The sequence below is a fragment of the Hemitrygon akajei genome, chromosome 5 (assembly GCF_048418815.1).
Source record: "Hemitrygon akajei chromosome 5, sHemAka1.3, whole genome shotgun sequence".
Taxonomy (NCBI): domain Eukaryota; kingdom Metazoa; phylum Chordata; class Chondrichthyes; order Myliobatiformes; family Dasyatidae; genus Hemitrygon; species Hemitrygon akajei.
The window spans coordinates 165,861,395-165,879,495 of NC_133128.1; the positions used below are offsets into that span (position 1 = coordinate 165,861,395).

At 37.7% G+C, this 18,101-nt stretch overlaps 1 protein-coding gene across 1 annotated transcript in view; it reads right to left on the bottom strand.

The window, feature by feature from the left end:
• itga4 (integrin alpha 4) overlaps positions 1-18,101 on the bottom strand; it is a 150,080-nt gene that overhangs the window by 79,390 nt on the left and 52,589 nt on the right. The window contains exon 15 of the mRNA XM_073047085.1: positions 1,371-1,513. Coding sequence (XP_072903186.1) covers positions 1,371-1,513 — 143 coding nt within the window. The remainder of the gene's footprint in view (positions 1-1,370; positions 1,514-18,101) is intronic.

The window sequence follows — 18,101 nt, forward strand, 5'->3', positions numbered from 1 at the left end:
TAGAGCAGAAAGAGACTTGGATGTTTGTGTGTACTAGTCACTGAAAGCATCGTGTAGGTATAAGAAGCAGTTTAAGCAGCAAAAGTTCAGCTGATCTCCACAGTAAGATGATACAACTACACAATCAAGAATGCCCTGTTACAGTCATGGATGGTTTTGGTGACAATGTGCTTGGAGCATTGCTTGGAATGTTGTTTCCTTTGTGCAGGAAAGTATATAATTAAGATAATGCTAAAGAGCAAGCAAGGGTTTGGGAGGTGCAGAAATCCCAGGTGGTAAATTGCAAGCCCAACCCACAATAATTTTCATGCAGTAGGCTGCATCTTGCTCCCATGCTTATTGACGGTCAGTACTGACAACAATTTGCTATTCATGTATGTCACATTCCCAACACAAATACTTAAAAAAACACCAAATATTTATCATACTCTCAACTATCAACTCAAAATTTAAAATAGTGAAACAATCAGAAACACAAGAAAATCAAATATATTAATGTTAACAGAGTAAACCTAAAGGAATGTCTGAAACATGGTTCTCAGCCTCACAACTATTCCTCCACATTGAAATGAATGGTGTTCCTAAATCTGCATCAGCATTCTATGAAGAGCGAATGTCTGAGCACAGAGGGAATGGCAGGTGAAAATCTCTCAGGATGTTTGGAAGTTATGTGTCCAAGCAGGTCTGCTCAGGAATCTAGGCCTTTTTTTGCCAATTACATGGAGAAACAATGATAGTCTCACACAGAACGTCTACTATTTCACAGGAAAATCCAGGCCAATAAAAACTTTGAAGGCACTGAGGCACAATAATGAAGAGTTAGCTTAGTTTAACATGCACTTACAGCTACAAAATCAGCATTGAGAATAATCTAAATCAGAAACTTCATGGATGGAGCATCAAGCAGCAGGACTCAGAGCACGTGTACTTATATTCAACAAAAACCATGGGAAAGAGGAAGAGAGAAAACTCTCTCCAGGCAATCCACCCCAAGTTATGATTAATACCGAAATACTTCCAATTAAGCACAACTCTACTTCCTCATTTCAATTTGTTTTTTTGCTCATCAAAATGATGCAGCAGTTCAGGAATTCCTGGCTGCTCTCCCACTCCCGTGTTCTATTTAACTCTGTTTCCCATTTTGTTGTCAGCTTCATTATTAAATATTTAGTGCAAATCATAACTTAACACAACAATGCACAATTATCCATGGCCTTGAACCCTGCTTCTTTTCAGTTCCTTGTATAGAAAGTAAATATAAAGCAATATACAATACAAAGCACAAGAGCAAAAGCAATTCTAAATTTCAGTTATGCTTTATTCATATAAAATAACTACTAGAAAAGTTTGAGTAGAAATAATTCACTTACCCTCATAAATGCTTGATGTGTGTTACACGTAGTAGTATTATGATAAAGCATAATCTCCCCTGAACTGCCGTCAGGTGGAAAGTTAAATCTGGAAGGAAATCCAATCATTCTACTGACATCTGCACTAATGTTGTACAGTAATACTGAAAAGAAAAGAAAGAAATTACTTTTGTTAATAGTCTGTTATTTTAATTTGGCCTAAATTAAACTTTTAATTTAAGTTGAACACCAAAGTAAGAAGTGCGTTTAAACAAGGACATTCAGAAAAGAGTTACAACAACTTCCACAAGATGGCACTTCATTAAGAAACAGGAACTTGAACTCCGGTTTTGGCATCCCCAGGTTTTTCAGCACAATTTATTCTGTTGAAGTTTGTTGACTCAGACTCTTAACCACCAGAAATAAACTGCGCAAAATAATAAACTACCCTCATTCAGGATCTTGTGCTCCTTTCGCTGTCACCACATCATATTTCTGATCAGTTCAATTATATACTTTTAACAGTTGAAGTTCTCAAAATGTTACGCTAGAAATGTTGACAGGATTGCACTTTAGTAAATGAAACAAACTGTCAACAAAATAGGGCAGGAGATTCTGAAGAATACATCAAAATACTTGCACATGCTGTTAACTTTATGTTACACCGAGTGTCATGGTGACATTGCAGAAAATAATAGTTCAGATTTGAATTTCATTATTCATTCTGGATGAAAATCCTCTGAATGCTCTCCATCCCAGAATTCTCTATGTGCATGGATAATGGACAAAGTTGATGCTGCATATTTATAAAATTACAGCACAGTATATAAAGCTGTCAGCATCAATCTTGGCATAAACAGATAATACATTTGGTCATTTTAACTTCCTATTTTTTCTGAAATATGCAAAACATTGTAAACCATAAGGTAAACCTTCTTCTGAGGAATTTATTTATTTGTTTCATAATAAATGAGGTACAGAAAGTTTCAAATGAGAGGGCTTTGTCCAAAGTGGACAGACCATGGACATTGCTGGAGAAGATTATGAAGTTAAACGTTACTTATTGTGGACACGTTACACGGAGAGATGACATCTTGTCGGATTTGCTTCACGGAAAGGTGGAGGGAAAGAAAGTAAGAGGAAGATGAAGAATGACATGGCTGGGTAACATCAAGGATTGGACCAAGCTGGACAAGACCAGGGATGTTGTGGACAAGTGTCGGGACAGAGTGGCGTGGAGGGAAATCGTCCGCCAACTGGAAATTCCAGATGTGACCTAACGATGAATAAATTCAGAGGCCCACTCCGGGACTGTTGTTCCATAACAGACAAAATAACCATCTGTCTCATATTACTGTAATTCTAATCATGAAATAATGAACATATTCATTATAACTTTGCAGTTTAAGTCTTTTAAGTTTTACTTTATTGCTTGTAGACTAAAATAAGGCCCAATTTACAAGCTTAAAAACAAACTAAGAAAAATCAAACTACGATATCCCACCGCTGTATGCCGGTTTCTTTAATTTTAAATCAGTATTCATACACTATCTTTCCAGAACAACCAAGATGAATCGAACACAAGAAATACAATTTTACACATAGGAATTCTTCAAATAACAATGTTTTCTCTCATACCACTTCATACCCCTGTAGTGTAAATGCGCAAAATATAGATTATTCTATTGCAATCTTGGTTTCCATACAATCACTATCAATTTGTAGATTTAAATGCTCCAGCACAAACAAATTACAAATATTTATGGAGAATAACTTGAATGAAGAACACTGCAAAATCCTGAATTTAAAAAACCTGTCAATAATTAACCTGTGAATTAGAATCATTCCCAAATCAAAGCTCCATTGTTATTTAAAGAAACCACAAAAGCACAATCAAAATAACAACACTGATGCAAGTGAGGCAACCTGTCAGTTCACTTGCTGCATAATATTTCATACTGTTCGACATCTTACCTAGCTAATTTTAGCAAATTGCAATATGTTTAGTTAGTTTGCTGTGTAATTACTTCAATTCATTTTTGGAATAAGAGTGAGATTGCCAAAGTGCTGATTATCAACTACAATTGACTCCCTGTTTCTGACTATGGGCATTCCATGAAGGTGATTCATGATGTAGTTAATGGCACAATGGGATATGAATTATCTCTGTCTTCTAGAGCATTGGTCCAGAAACATAACATGATTGTATCAATGTGGTATGACTGAAATGCCCATCTTGGTGTTGCCCTGTAAAACAATAGAGTTTTTATCTTATGTCATGGGTTAATCTGGAGTTTAACATAACTGTAGAAAGGTTATCAGAGATTTGGTAGTGTGAGAAGATGGGGACAATTATGGCTTCCCTAATTGCTAGATTTTTTTCCCTTCAACCAGCAAGGGAAGGGTAAAGCATTTGGGGAACAATCTCGTTCTCAAACTCAGCAAGAGATAAAGTGCAAAATCTCTGTACATCTGGAATGCTGACCTCACAGAAATCCAACACTTAATGCAAGCTCAATGCAGAGACAGCCTGTCAAGGTGACTTTAGCCATGAGCTTATATTTAAGGACTGCTGCCAGGCTGGAAGGCTGGAGCTGGAGAACTGAAACATCAAGCAGCCTGACATTTAGAAATTCATTAAAGAAGCCAATGAGATTCAAAGGCATCTACATTTCCTTACCAGAGTGCAACAGACAGAGAGAGTACCCAAATATGGATGATTTAGATGGTGCCTCCTGGTCCAGAATAGTAATAACTGTATTTGCATTAATTTGTTTATGTACCACATAAACTTTCCTCTAACGAAACCAAGAGGAACTCTTTTCTCTAACAATCAAATTGATGCAAGACCAATGGCCAAATAAAAAGCAGCAACACAATGTCTAGTATTCTGACAGAATTCAGCTTGGCCTTACTCAGCAACGGACCTGCGTAACATCTGCATTTCACCACTGCAGTTTATGAAAGTTTGGCTATCCACATGATACCACCATACAACCACAATGCCTGTGTGGAGAATAATCTATGTTACCACATCAAATAGGATAGTTCAAACCATTAGCATGCTGAAACAATGCTATCTATAATGAGCAGTACAGTGATAAGGCACTTGGTGCTGAATTTTGAAGCATCTCTTGCAAGCTACCTAGCTTTGCTATTCACTTTACGATGATCAACCAAGGAGCAGGACAAGAAGCAGATGAGGAGCACAGCAGAAGGTTATGTACATTTCCAAGTTAGGGTGATGTATGATTTAAAGGGAGATGTGTTTCTATGTAGCAGAAGGTTCCACAGAGAACTCTTTAGATTGCAAAGTCCTTACAAACTGAATAACTCACTCACCAAACAGACCCATGATAGAATTTACTTTGCCACAACTCAAAGAACCACAAAGCAAAATTTCAAACAAAACTTACACGTTAAATTTTGCAACTCTGAACACAAACTAATCAGTCTTACTTCCTACTTCCCTTCTGTCTTTGCCTTTTATTTTAGTAATTTATCAGGGTGCTGGCATTAATCATCCATAACTGCCCTTGAGAAGGTGAAGATGAACTGCCTTCCAGGATTGCTGCAGTATTCCTGCTTAATATAGAGCAGGGAACTTCAATATCTGAACTAGTATAAATGATACACTCAGTGTCCACTTCCTTTTGTTTTTAAAGTATACCTCATTAATGTAAGTACCTATTCAGCCAATCAGTGGCAGCAACTCAGTGCATAAAAGCCCACAGACATGGTCAAGAGGTTCAGTTGTTGTTCAAACCAAACATCAGAATGGGGAAGAAATGTGATCTAATTGACTTTGACTATGGAATAATTGCTGGTGCCAGACAGGATGGTTTGAGTATCTCAGAAACTGCCGAACTCCTGGGATTTTCCTGCACAACTGTCTCTAAAGTTTATAGCGAATCATGCAAAAAAAAAATTTGAAAAAAACATCCAGTGAGTGACAGTTGTGTGGGAGGAAATGGCTTATTAATGAATGAGGTCAGAGGAGAACAGCCAGACTGGTTTAAGCTGACAGGAAGGCAACAGCAACTCAAATATCCATGCATTACTACAGTTGTGCACAGAAGAGCATCTCTGAATGGACAACATGTTGAACTTTGAAGCGGTGGGCTACAGCAGAAGACCACGGACCACTTTGCTAGGTACCTAATGATGGACGCTCAGAGCACATTTCCAAGTCAGGGTGAGGTATGACTTAAAGGGAACTGTGTTCCTATGTGGCTAAGAGCCTTGTATTATTTGGGAGATGCTGCTCGAGTAGCCTAGTAATTACACTATGTTTTGCAGATCAAACACTGTACGTTAATGATGGAACAAATGAACACTTGAGCAATCAATTAACTGAGCTGCTTTGACCTGATGTGTGTAACTTCACATGCACTGTTGGAGATGCACTCAGCCAGACACGTTGACAACATGCTGTCATGCTCTTTGCTGGTAGCTTCCAAATGGTGAAAGGTTATCAGGACTGAGATACAGTCATTGTGGACTCATGCAGCCAGTGCATGTGGCCAAGTCATTTGCAATGGTGATGCCACTAAATGTCAAAGGAAGGTAGCTACATGGCTCTGAACGTCGAAGTCCGCTAATGTGGCTCAGACCCAGTTGGGTTCTTTTCTAGGTTTGTAGGGATGGCTTTGGGGACAGCACTCGGAGTTAGAGGACAGATCAGGATTCAGGGGCAGGAATGAGGGAGGGTTAGAGGTCAGGGGAAGTAAATGGAGAGTCTAGGAGAAGCTGGCATTCAGAGTCCAGGTTGGAGCACCTGTGATTGAAGGTTAACGATTTTGGATGCCAGGTTGGCAAGCACCGAGGAGACCAGTAATCCCCAAGTTGGCGAGCCCTGGGGACCCACAAGGGACAGTAACACCCCAGCTCACCAGGGCTGTCAAGGTCTGAAGCTTAATCCCGTGACTGGCGAGGCCTGGGGTTGAGGCCCAAAGGTTCTATATCCAGACATCAGCCAAGTCTGGAGCTCAGTGACTCCAGCCGTAGAAGCCCGAGGTCGAAGATCAAAGTTGGTGAGCCTGAACTTAGAAGCCTGAAGGAGTCACGAAGGCCAGTGACTCTCCTAGGTCACTGGTATCAGAGGGACGAGGCCTGAAGATCAAACCCGCGATTGGCGAGTCCAGGGGTCAATGCTCAGATCAAAGAAGTCCCAAGTTGGAGGCCTGATATCTGCGAGTATAGAGAGTGAGAAAGAGTCAAAAGAGTGACAGAGAAAAGGGCTTGTTTTGCTTTGTTTTTGTTGCTGCTGTGTTGATGTGCTGAACATTGTAGGCACTCTTTGTTGTGGGCTGGAATGTACGCTCCCCCACTGATGTTTCAGGATCACTAGCATATGTAGTGAAATTTGTTGGGTTTGCAGCAGTACATCATTGCAATATATAACTATAAATAAGATATACTTAATTTAATTTTCTTTTTTTAAGTAGGTAGTGCAAAGAAAGGGAGAATACACAGTATGCAGTGTTCATCTTCATGGGATCATTGTCCATTCAGAAATCTGACGGGGAGGGGAAGAAGCTGTTCCTGAAACATTGAGGTGTGTGACTTCAGGCTCCTGTACCACCTTGCTGATGGTAGCAATGAGAAGAGACATGTCTTGGGCGATAGGGATCCTTCGTGATGGACAAACTAGTGCTCACGATGGGGCTGGCTGAGATTACAACTTCCCGCAGCTTTTTCTGATCCTGTGCAGTGGCATACCAGACGATGATTCAACCAGTTAAATGCTTTCCACAGTACATCTGTAGAAATTTGTGATTGGTGATATACCAATCCTCAGAATTAGGTTTATTGTCGCAGGAATGTGACGTGAAATTTGTTAATTTAGCAGCAGCAGTTCAATATAACATATAATCTAGGAGAGAAAAAATAATAATAAATGAAATAAAACATAATAATAAACAAGTAAATCGATTATATATATTGCATAGGTTTTTTTTTAAATGTGCAAAAATAGAAATACTGTATATTAAAAAAAAAGTGAGGGAGTGTCCAAAGCTTCAATGTCCATTTAGGAATCAGATGGCAGAGGGGTAGAAACTTCCTGAATCGCTGAGTGTGAAAAGGGCATGCCCTGGGTGCTGGAGGTCCTTAATAATAGACGCTGCCTTTTTGAGACACCACTCCCTGAAGATGGCCTGCGTACTTTGTAGGCTAGTACCGAAGATGGAACTGACTAGATTTACAACCTTCTGCATCTTCTTTTGGTCCTGTACAGTAACCCCTCCATACCAGACAGTGATGCAGCCTGTCAGAATGCTCTCCACAGTACATCTATAGAAGTTTTTGAGTGTATTTGTTGACATGCCAAATCTCTTCAAACTCCTAATAAAGTATAGCCGCTGTCTTGCCTTCTTTATGACTACATCGATATGTTGGGACCAAGTTAGATCCTCAGAGATTTTGACACCCAGGAACTTGAAGCTGCTCACTCTCTTCAATTCTGATCCCTCTATGAGAATTGGTATGAGTTCCTTCGTCTTACCCTTCCTGAAGTCCACAATCAGATCTTTCGTCCTACTGACATTAAGTGCCAGGTTGTTGATGTGACACCATTCCACTGGTTGGCATATCTCACTCCTGTACGCCCTCTTGTCACCTCTGAGATTCTACCAACAATGGTTGTATCATCAGCAAATTTGTAAATGGTATTTGAGCTATGCCTAGCCACACAGTCGTGTATACAGAGAGTAGAGCAGTGGGCTAAGCACACACCCTTGATGATCAGTGTTGATCATCAGCAAGGAGGACATGTTATCACCAATCCACACAGATTGTGGTCTTCCATTTAGGAGGTCGAGGATCCAATTGCAGAGGGAGGTACAATGGCCCAGGTTCTGCAACTTCTCAATCAGGATTGTGGGAATAATGGTATTAAATGCTGAGCTATAGTCGATGAACAGCATCCTGACATAGGTGTGTGTGTTGTCTATGTGGTCTAAAGCCATGTGGAGAGCCATTGAGATTGTGTCTGCCGTTGACTTATTGTGGCGATAGGCAAATTGCACTGGGTCCAGGTCCTTGCTGAGGCAGGAGTTCAGTCTAATAAAATATAGCCACCGATGTGCCTTCTTTGCAATTGCATCAATATATTGGGCCAGGATTGATTCTTAAAGCTGTTGATGCCCAGGAACTCAAAACAGCTCACCTTTTCCACTTCTGATCCCTTGATAAGGACTGGTGTGTGTTCCCTCGACTTCCACTTCCTGAAGTCCACAATCAGTTCCTTGTTTTACTGACATTGAGTGAAAGGCTGTTGTTGCGACACCACTCAACCAGCTGATCTACCTCACTGTTGTACGCCTCCGAGTCACCTTCTGAAATTCTGCCAATGACACTTGTATCATCGGAGGTCAGCAGGAGGCGCTCATGGAGTGAGCACTGTTTCAGATTCGCTCCATAACCTTTACTTTTTTTAACCTATGATCACCCTTATTTAACTTACTTTTACCTACACCAAAAGATTCTTGCTACTTTTTTGGACTTATCTTTAAGAGTTTATTGTGAATTTTGAAGAAATGAATACAGAAATGGCTCTGAGATCTAAAGGGCGAGAATCTGGGAAAGATTCTAACAGGAACGGGAAGAAGAAAAAGACCGACCCTAAGCGCATTGAATTGACTTATGAAATGTTATTGGAGGTTTGAAATGAAAAATTTGAAGAACAATGACAAATTTTCAAACAAGATATAAAGGCCTTTCAGGATTATATGGATAAGACTGATTCAGTAGTTAACCAGCAGCAAGCTCTAATTGCAACTTTGCAAGAGGACGCTCGGAAGCGAGACTTGATAATCGAAAAACTGGAGCAGAAATTATCTTTGACGATTAAACAGGTGGAAACACTTAAAGCCAAGAGTATCAACTTTGAGAATCGGTCCAGAAGACAGAACTTACGCATACTTGGTCTCCCGGAAGGTATTGAACAAAGGGATCCCTCGAAGTATTTTGCTCAACTTTTAAAGGATGCGTTCCCTTCTGTATTCCCAGTCCTCCGTTACTCGATTGCGCTCACAGAATTATGCATCGATCACCAAGTGCTTCAGCTAAACCACCTGTTGTAATTGTCCGATTTCATTATGTGCATGTTAAAGAGCAACTTATTCGTGTGGCTCGGTGTGTAGGGATGGTCAAATTCCAAGAATTCAATTTTCGATTAGTGGAGGATTTCAGTCCAGAAGTAATGAAGGCAAGGCTTCTTTTTAAACCTGTGATGTCCGAATGTTATGAGAAATATCTAAAACCTGCGCTCTTATACCCTGCGAAGCTCAGAATTTCGCCTCCCAATGCATCTCGGCGTGTTTTCTTTTCTATATCTGAAGCTAGAAGCTTTCTGAATGAGAACTTCCCTACTGCTGCGGATTCTCATCTTTAATAAATGAGTGATTTTGATCGTTGCAAGATGGTTTATGTTTCCAAAACCAGATTTTGTTTCTGGCTATTGGTGTAGGTTTACTCTATATTTTATACTCCAGTTAAAGTTTTTTTTTGATGTACTAATCTTTTTATTTTACTTACTTCAATCACTGTACTTTATCTTTGGTCATTATTACTAATCCTTCGAAGGCAAACTTTTTTTTACTAAGATGGCGGTTTCTTCTCTAAAATATTTTTGGCTTTTCTTTATTTTGCCATTTTTTTTCTCTTGTCTTCTCCCTATAATGCATTTCTTATCACAGTTTAAATTTTTTTGGTTTGCTTGGGTTTTAACCCGATTTATAAGTTACTAGTGATTATATTCTTTTTGGTTTTTTTTTACTAGCAATTATATTAAGAAGTTTGGTTTTAGTATAGTGATTATTATTTCTTGAGAGTTTGGGTGGATCTTTTTTAACCTTTATATACGGAGTTGCCTTCTGCTGATATGGGGGTAGATTTAGTTTCATTTCTCTTTCTTCCCAGCCTTTTCCTGGCTAGGGAGGAATTTGCTCCTCTTGGGTGGGGGGTGGGGGTCTTTTTCTAAATCTTATATTCCTTACATCAGTTTTTTTTAGTTTTTTTATTTGGGCTGATTTTAAACTACTAAAATGTCCACGATGTCGTCATTTCCGGGTCTGCCCCTTATTTTTGTTCCTCTTCCGGGTGCATGAGTTCATAATTTGGTTAACCCTTTATATACCAAAGGGTTGATTTTAGAAATATGGCTCAGACCATTAATTTTGTCTCTTGGAATACTAATGGCTTAAACCATCTGATTAAATGGAAAAAGATTTTCAAAGTATTCCAAAGACTGAATGCACATATTATTTTTGTACAAGAAACTCATGTGAGGAAAGAGGATAGTTATCGCTTTTTTAGGTTTTGGAAGGATCAACAGTACTATTCGAATTCGAATGCTAAAGTAAAGGGAGTTTCAATTTTTATTGACTCCTCTATTGCATTTGTCCAACATGATATTTTTTCAGATCCGAATGGTAGATTTTTGTTAATTACTGGCTTACTTTTTAACAAAAAGGTTGCTATGGTTAATGTTTATGCTCCAAATGTGGATTATCCCGATTTTTTTAAGTCCTTATTTACTTCTCTACCTAATCTAAATGAATATAAGTTAATAATGGGTGGTGACTTTAATTGTTGTTTAAATCCTTTGTTGGACAGATCTATATCTACTCAGACTTTACCTAATAAGTCGGCCACTTATATTAACTCTTTTTTGACTGATAATGGAATTTTTGATATTTGGAGATTTTTGCATTCTAAGGACAAAGAGTTTTCATTTTTCTCACATGTTTATCATTCTTACTCGAGAATTGATTATTTTTTATTGACTCTTGTTTTATTCCATCAGTAATTGGTTATAATTATGATATTATAGCCATCTCTGACCATGCTCCATTAAAACTTTCTATTAAATTTACAGATACAGCTTCTAGTGCTAGACAATGGTGATTTGATTCTACCTTACTGCAAGTTCTGGATTTTATTAAATTTATGAAGGAACAGATCGATTTCTTCTTTTCAACTAATTCCATGGATGATATTTCTTGCAGAACACTTTGGGACACTTTTAAAGCATATATACATGGACAGATTATCTCCTACTCCGTTGGTCTGAGAAAACACATTAAGAAGGAAACTCTTTTATTGGTTGATAAAATTAAAGAGATTGACAAGAAATATTCAACTACTCCTAGTAAGGAGCTTTACAAACAAAGGGTTGAACTTCAAATGGAACATAGCTTATTACTTACATCTTCGATTGAAAATCAATGAAAACCAGATCTGATTTTTATATACATAGTGATAAATTGGGTAAACTGTTAGCTAGTCAATTGAAGAATGCTTTGGTTAAACGTCAAATTACTAAGATTCGTCAGTAGAATGGGGATCTGACAGTTAACCATGATGAGATAAACAAATCTTTTCAAGATTTTTATACCTCCCTGTATCATTTTGAATTCGCTCATGATTATAATACCATGTGTGATTTTCTTGGGAAATTGAATTTTCCAAAATTATCATCAGATGATCTTTCAATATTAGAAACTCCTATTATGGATGCAGAAATTAAAGGGGTTATTTCCTCTATGAATTCTGGGAAAGCACCAGGTCCAGATGGGTATACAGTAGAATTTTTAAAATGTTTTTCCGCTACTCTTTCTCCTTGGTTATGCAGGGTTTTTGAAGAAGCAATTAGATTGGGTAATCTGCCACAATCTTTTTATAGAGCTTCCATTTCTTTAATATTGAAGAAAGATAAAGACCCTACTGACTGTACATCCTATCGACCAATATCTTTATTGAATGTAGATTCCAAGATCTTTTCCAAGTTACTGGCATCCAGGCTGGAGAAGGTATTACCTCAAATTATCTCGGAAGGTCAAACTGGTTTTATTAAAAATCGCTATTCTTTTTTCAATGTTAGGAGATTATTGAATATTGTTTATATTCCTTCACATAGCACTTCAGAATGTGTCATTTCATTAGATGCGGAGAAAGCATTTGATAGAGTTGAATGGCAATACTTATTTACTGTGCTTGAGAAGTTTAATTTTAGTCCGACATTCATTTCTTGGACTAAACTGATATATCATACTCCAGTAGCCTCGGTGCTTACTAACAATCAAAGATCTCCCTTTCTTCGTTTATTTCAGGGTACTAGACAAGGCTGTCCTCTTAGTCCATTATTATTTGATATTGCTTTAGAACCCTTGGCAATTGCTATCAGAGAATCACAAAACATTTTTGGCATTAATTGTGGGACGGATATACATAAGCTTTCATTATATGCAGATGATTTATTATTATTTATTTCTGATCCTGAGAAATCCATTCCTGCAGTTATATCATTGTTGGCTCAATTTAGTAATTTTTCCGGGTATAAATAAAATCTTAATAAGAGTGAATTGTTTCCTTCAAATAGACAGGTTCCAATTTATGGAAATTTACCTTTTAATTTAGTTAATGACTCTCTTATTTACTTAGGGATTAAAATCACAAAAAACTATAAGGATTTATTTAAGGTTAATTTTTTACCACTAATCGATCAGATTAAATGTTTGTTTACTAAATGGTCACCAGTATCTTTATCTCTGATAGGTCAGATTAATGTTATTAAGATGGTTATTTTACCCAAGTTTTTATATCTATTTCAAGCGGTACCAATTTTTATTCCGAAATCTTTTTTTGCTAATGTTGATTCAAAACTTTCCTCATATATATGGCAGAATAAAAATCCTAGATTAGGTAAAAAATATTTACAGAAGGCAAGGAAGGAAGGTGGATTGGCATTGCCTAATTTTAGATTTTATTATTGGCAGTCAATATCCGATATTTGATATGTTGGTTAAAGGATTGGGATTTATCGTTAAGCCCTCATTGTGTGAACCTGGAAATTAAATCTGTACAAGGATTTTCACTGGGTTCTATTTTAGGGTCTTCTCTTCCCTTTGCTCTTTCTAAATTGCAGAAACGAACTGACAATCCGATAGTTAAACATACTTTACGTATATGGTTTCAATTTTGGAAATTTTTTGGGTTGACTCAGTTTGTTTTAAATTTTCCTATTGTATCCAATTGCTTTTTTTATCCTTCTGTTATAGACCAAGCTTATTCAGCTTGGAAGACTAAAGGATTACTACGATTTTCTGATTTATTTTTGGATAATTGTTTTATGTCTTTTGAACAATTATCTAATAATTATAATTTGCCTAGATTTAATTTTTTTTTAGATATTTACAGATTAGGAATTTCTTAAATACTGTACTTCCTACCTTTCCAAATCTTGTGTCTTCAGGTATTTTGGAGAATTTGTTTGAACTAAATCCTTTTCAGAAAGGGCTAATATCAAAACTCTGCAATATAATTATGAAGATACGTTCAGAGCCCTTCTATAAGATTAAAAAGGACTGGGAAAGAGAACTTAACCTTTCTATCCCTATTGAGAATTATTCTTCAATAAGTTAATTCATCATCTATATGTGCTAAACATTCATTAATACAGTTTAAGGTTGTGCATAGGGCTCATATGTCCAAGGATAAATTGGCTCATTTTTATTCCTATATAAATCCTATTTGTGACAGATGTCATTCTGAGATAGCGTCTTTAACTCATATGTTCTGGTCTTGTCCGCTTTTGAAAAATATTGGAAAGACATTTTTGATATTATTTCCACGGTATTGAACATTGATTTACAACCTCATCCTATTACTGTAATTTTCGGGTTTACCAATGATGGACTCAGTCCATTTATCCTCTTCTGCTTGTCGAATGATTGCATTTCTTACATTAATGGCTAGAAGATCTATTTTGTTGAATTGGAAAGAAATTAATCCTCCTACCGTATTTCATTGGTTTTCTCAAACTATGTTATGTCTAAATTTAGAAAAAATTATAAGTGTTGTATTTGATACTTCTATTAAATTTGAAAAGATATGGAGACCATTTATTCAATATTTTCATATGATGTAATATGACCCTGTTCCAAGCCTATTTGTTTTTCCAGTTTCGATTTTACATATGTTGAGAGGATCGGAGTTGACGACACTGATGATTTTGTATTTTTGTTAGATATTATAAACAGCCCTTTTTTCATTTTTTCTTTTTCCCTTTTTTTCCTTATTAGTTATTAGATTGTTAGATTAGTTTTTCCTGCATAATTTTTTTTTCTTTTTCCTTTTTTTAATATATATTATGATATACCTAGGCTTGCCTTGTTTATTTGTATCGTCCATGATTTGGGAAGACTCATTTATATTGTAACTATTGATTATGTGTTCTTTCATGTTCTGTTGAAATGTGTATGTTTGTAATCCCATTATCTATGTATCAATCTTATTATGTTGATATTAATAATAATAAAAAGATTGAAAAAGAAAAGAAAGAAATACTTGTATCATCAGCAAATTTATAGGTTGCATTTGAGCTGTGCCTAGCCACACAAATGTGGTGTGGAGAGTGTAGAGCACTCCCGATACCACTTTCCATCATTTAGCACTTCTTGATTCACGTGTCAGATCCAGAATTGTTGATTGTAAACTGATTGCTCACCATCATTGATGACTAAGTGTTGCACACATGATAAAATGTCATCTGATGCACAGGCAGGTGGTCCACTATCAAGCTATTGAAAGCAGTGTTTGCTATTTCAGTTGCCATGCTCCACACTAGTAATCAAATCAGGATTGATCACCTGGCTTAACCTTCAAGGCAGAATGATACGTCAGGACTTCAGGTTTCAAGTAGGTTAAAATCCTACTTCTAAGGTGCCCACTGTTGGGATACCATATTTATTCTTCCTAGTCTTACCCATTTTGCACAAGTGTGGTGTCACGCGAGGTGGACAGTATCTTCACAAACAAGAGAAAATATGCAGAAATTGGAAATCAAAGTAATATACACAAAATACCGGAGGAACTCAGCAGGCCAGGCAGCATCTATGGAAATGAGTAAATAGCTGACATTTCATAGAAATATAGTAAACCTACAGCTCAATACAGGCCCTTCAGTCCACAAAGTTGTGCCGAACATGTCCCTACCTCAGAAATTCCTAGGCTTACCTATAGCCCTCTATTTTTCTAAGCTCCATGTACCTATCCAAAAGTCTCTTAAAAGACCCTATTGTATCCACCTCCACCACCATTGCTAGTAGCCCATTCCACGCACTCACCACTCTCTGAGTAAAAAACTTACCCCTGACATCTCCTCTGTATCTATTCCCCAGCACCTTAAACCTGTGTCCTCTTGTGGCAACCATTTCAGCCCTGGGAAAAAGCCTCTGACTATCCACACAATCAATGCCTCTCATCATCTTGTACACCTCTATCAGGTCACCTCTCAATCTCCATCGCTCCAAGGAAAAAAGGCCGAGTTCACTCAACCTATTCTCATAAGGCATGCTCCCCAATCAGTTTCAGGCCGAGACTGTTCATCTGGATGGTTGACAGTGTCTTCATCCACTTCTATCAATGCTATCATGAACAAATGATTTTGAAATCATTGGAGAAGTGAATTTTCACCATAAAGCTGCTTAAATCTGTGTCCTAGTTACTCTTGCTGAGACAGCATTACCGCATGAATCTTAGTGCGATATCTATGTGTAGAAATACCTAATCCAGGTTTTGGAATAGAGGTCAGAACTATCAAGTAAATATCCCAATGAAAGCTCTGAAATTCACAAAGTATAGCTCAATGGATGAATTCAATTGTGCTGTAAATTTTTGGATTCTACATTGCAATGTTTATTTTGCAATGAGTTTCTGCTCATGAGATTATAAACGTCAGCGGTGGGGGGCGGGGTCAGTAAACAACAATCATAACAGGATAGTTTTCTTGCCAAGTTAGCGTATTGCAAATCCAAGATTGTGTGTTCCAATAAAAAAAAAACCTGAGCACCTGGCAGGGCAATTTAATCAGGATAGCCGCGAGCAGTCTGTGTAAGATTATCTCGCCTGTACTGATTGCCACTACATTCTTAGCACAATCTGACTGTGCTCGTACATTTAATTAAGCTACCTATGTCATCCTGCAATGTTGGTAGCTGGCTCTCCTCATCATTTCCAGGTGTCTTCAAACAACAAAGTGCAATGTGATATGGAGTGTGTTTGTGTGATGAAACAGTTTACATATGCCTTCATCTTCTTGATGAACGAGAATACAGTATGCTCTCCTCACTAACCTTGCTTGATCCAAAACAGCTAATTCTTAACCGATTACCTTTATTCACCATCCAATTAAATCATTTTCCATAAGTGCAGTACTGTGCAAAAGTCTTCGGCACATGTAAAAAAAAACTTGTAAAGCGAAGACGCTTTCAAAAATAATGAAATATAAAGTTTCTAAATATCAAAAAAATTATAAACAGCAGAAAATAGTAAAAAACTCAATCAAATCAATATTTGGTGTGGCCTCCCTTTGCCTTTAAAACTTAGGTACACTGCAGTGCAATTTTATAAGAAAACTTGGCTGGTAGGTTATTCCAAGCATCTTGGAGAACTTGCCACAGTTCTGCAAACTTTAGCTATCTTGCTTGCTTCTGTCTCTCTTGGTAATCTGAGACAGCCAGGCAGCATCAATGCTATTGAGATCTGGGCTTTATGGAGGCCATGCCATATGAAACCAGATAAAATAATCTAGGGTGTCCAAGACTTTTGCACAGAATTGAAATTGATACTGTAAGGGGGTTGCTTCTTTTGTGGTTTTTTTTGTGTCTAGGGGGTTCTTTTGTTACTGCGTATGTTGATCAAAATGGCTTCTTTGTTTTGTTAAAAGTACGAATGCTTATTTGTTATGAGAAGTGCTTTCTCTTCGCAGTTTGTTTGGGTTAAAATTACTGATATCGTGAATTGTATTCATTTTGTTAACCAATCAGGATTAATGTTATTCTCTCTCTTCTGAGTCTGTAAGCTATTGTTGGCGGGCTTTTGGGGAGTCGGCGTGAGGGGAGTAAGCTGGGCGATGGAATGGACCCCGAGCAGGGGTCTGAGGCCAGGAGGTTCAGCGAGGAGAGGAGACGAAGACAGACGTGCAGGGGGGGGGGGGTGCTTGATTAATCACTTCAGGTGGTCCTGAGCTGCGAGTCGAGGAGGTTTGAGGGGATCGAATGGTGGCGAGAAGACTTTGTTAATTGAGCTCCAACGATTGTGCACAAAGTGGTTTGGACTTTGATAAGTTTTGGCGCCTTTTTATTTTCTTTTCCTTCATAGATACTGTATCATTATTAATCACTTAGTTCTAGTACTCTCTATAAAGTGTAATCATTTAATCGCATATGGTGTACTGTGTTATTTGGCGAGGTGGGGACATCACACAGCATCCACACAAGCTGATTACCCAGTTTGGCGGGGCCGAAGGCTGCTCCCGCTAGATGGAAGTGAGCTGAGTGAGCCTGAGGCGAGCCGGGGGGTTACAGAAAGCACTTAACATAACAAAGAACCATTCCTAATTTTAACAAAACAAAGAAGTCATTTTGATTAACATACGCAGTAACAAAAGAACCCCCTGGACCAGTGGTTCCCAACCTTTTTTTGACCATGCCCCACCTAATCACCTCTAAAATCCTGATGCCCCACCTAATCACCTCTAAAATCCTGATGCCCCACCTAATCACCTCTAAAATCCTGATGCCCCCTGTGGTGATATATAATTCATATTATTCAAAAAGTGAACTCCTATTCACCTGGAGGAAGCCTGAAAGACCATTAACTTGGTTTAAACAAGCTTCCAAAGAACATGGCATTCATGAAAGAGAAAAATAAAAGAACCAAAGGACTATTAAAGTTCTGAGGAAGAAA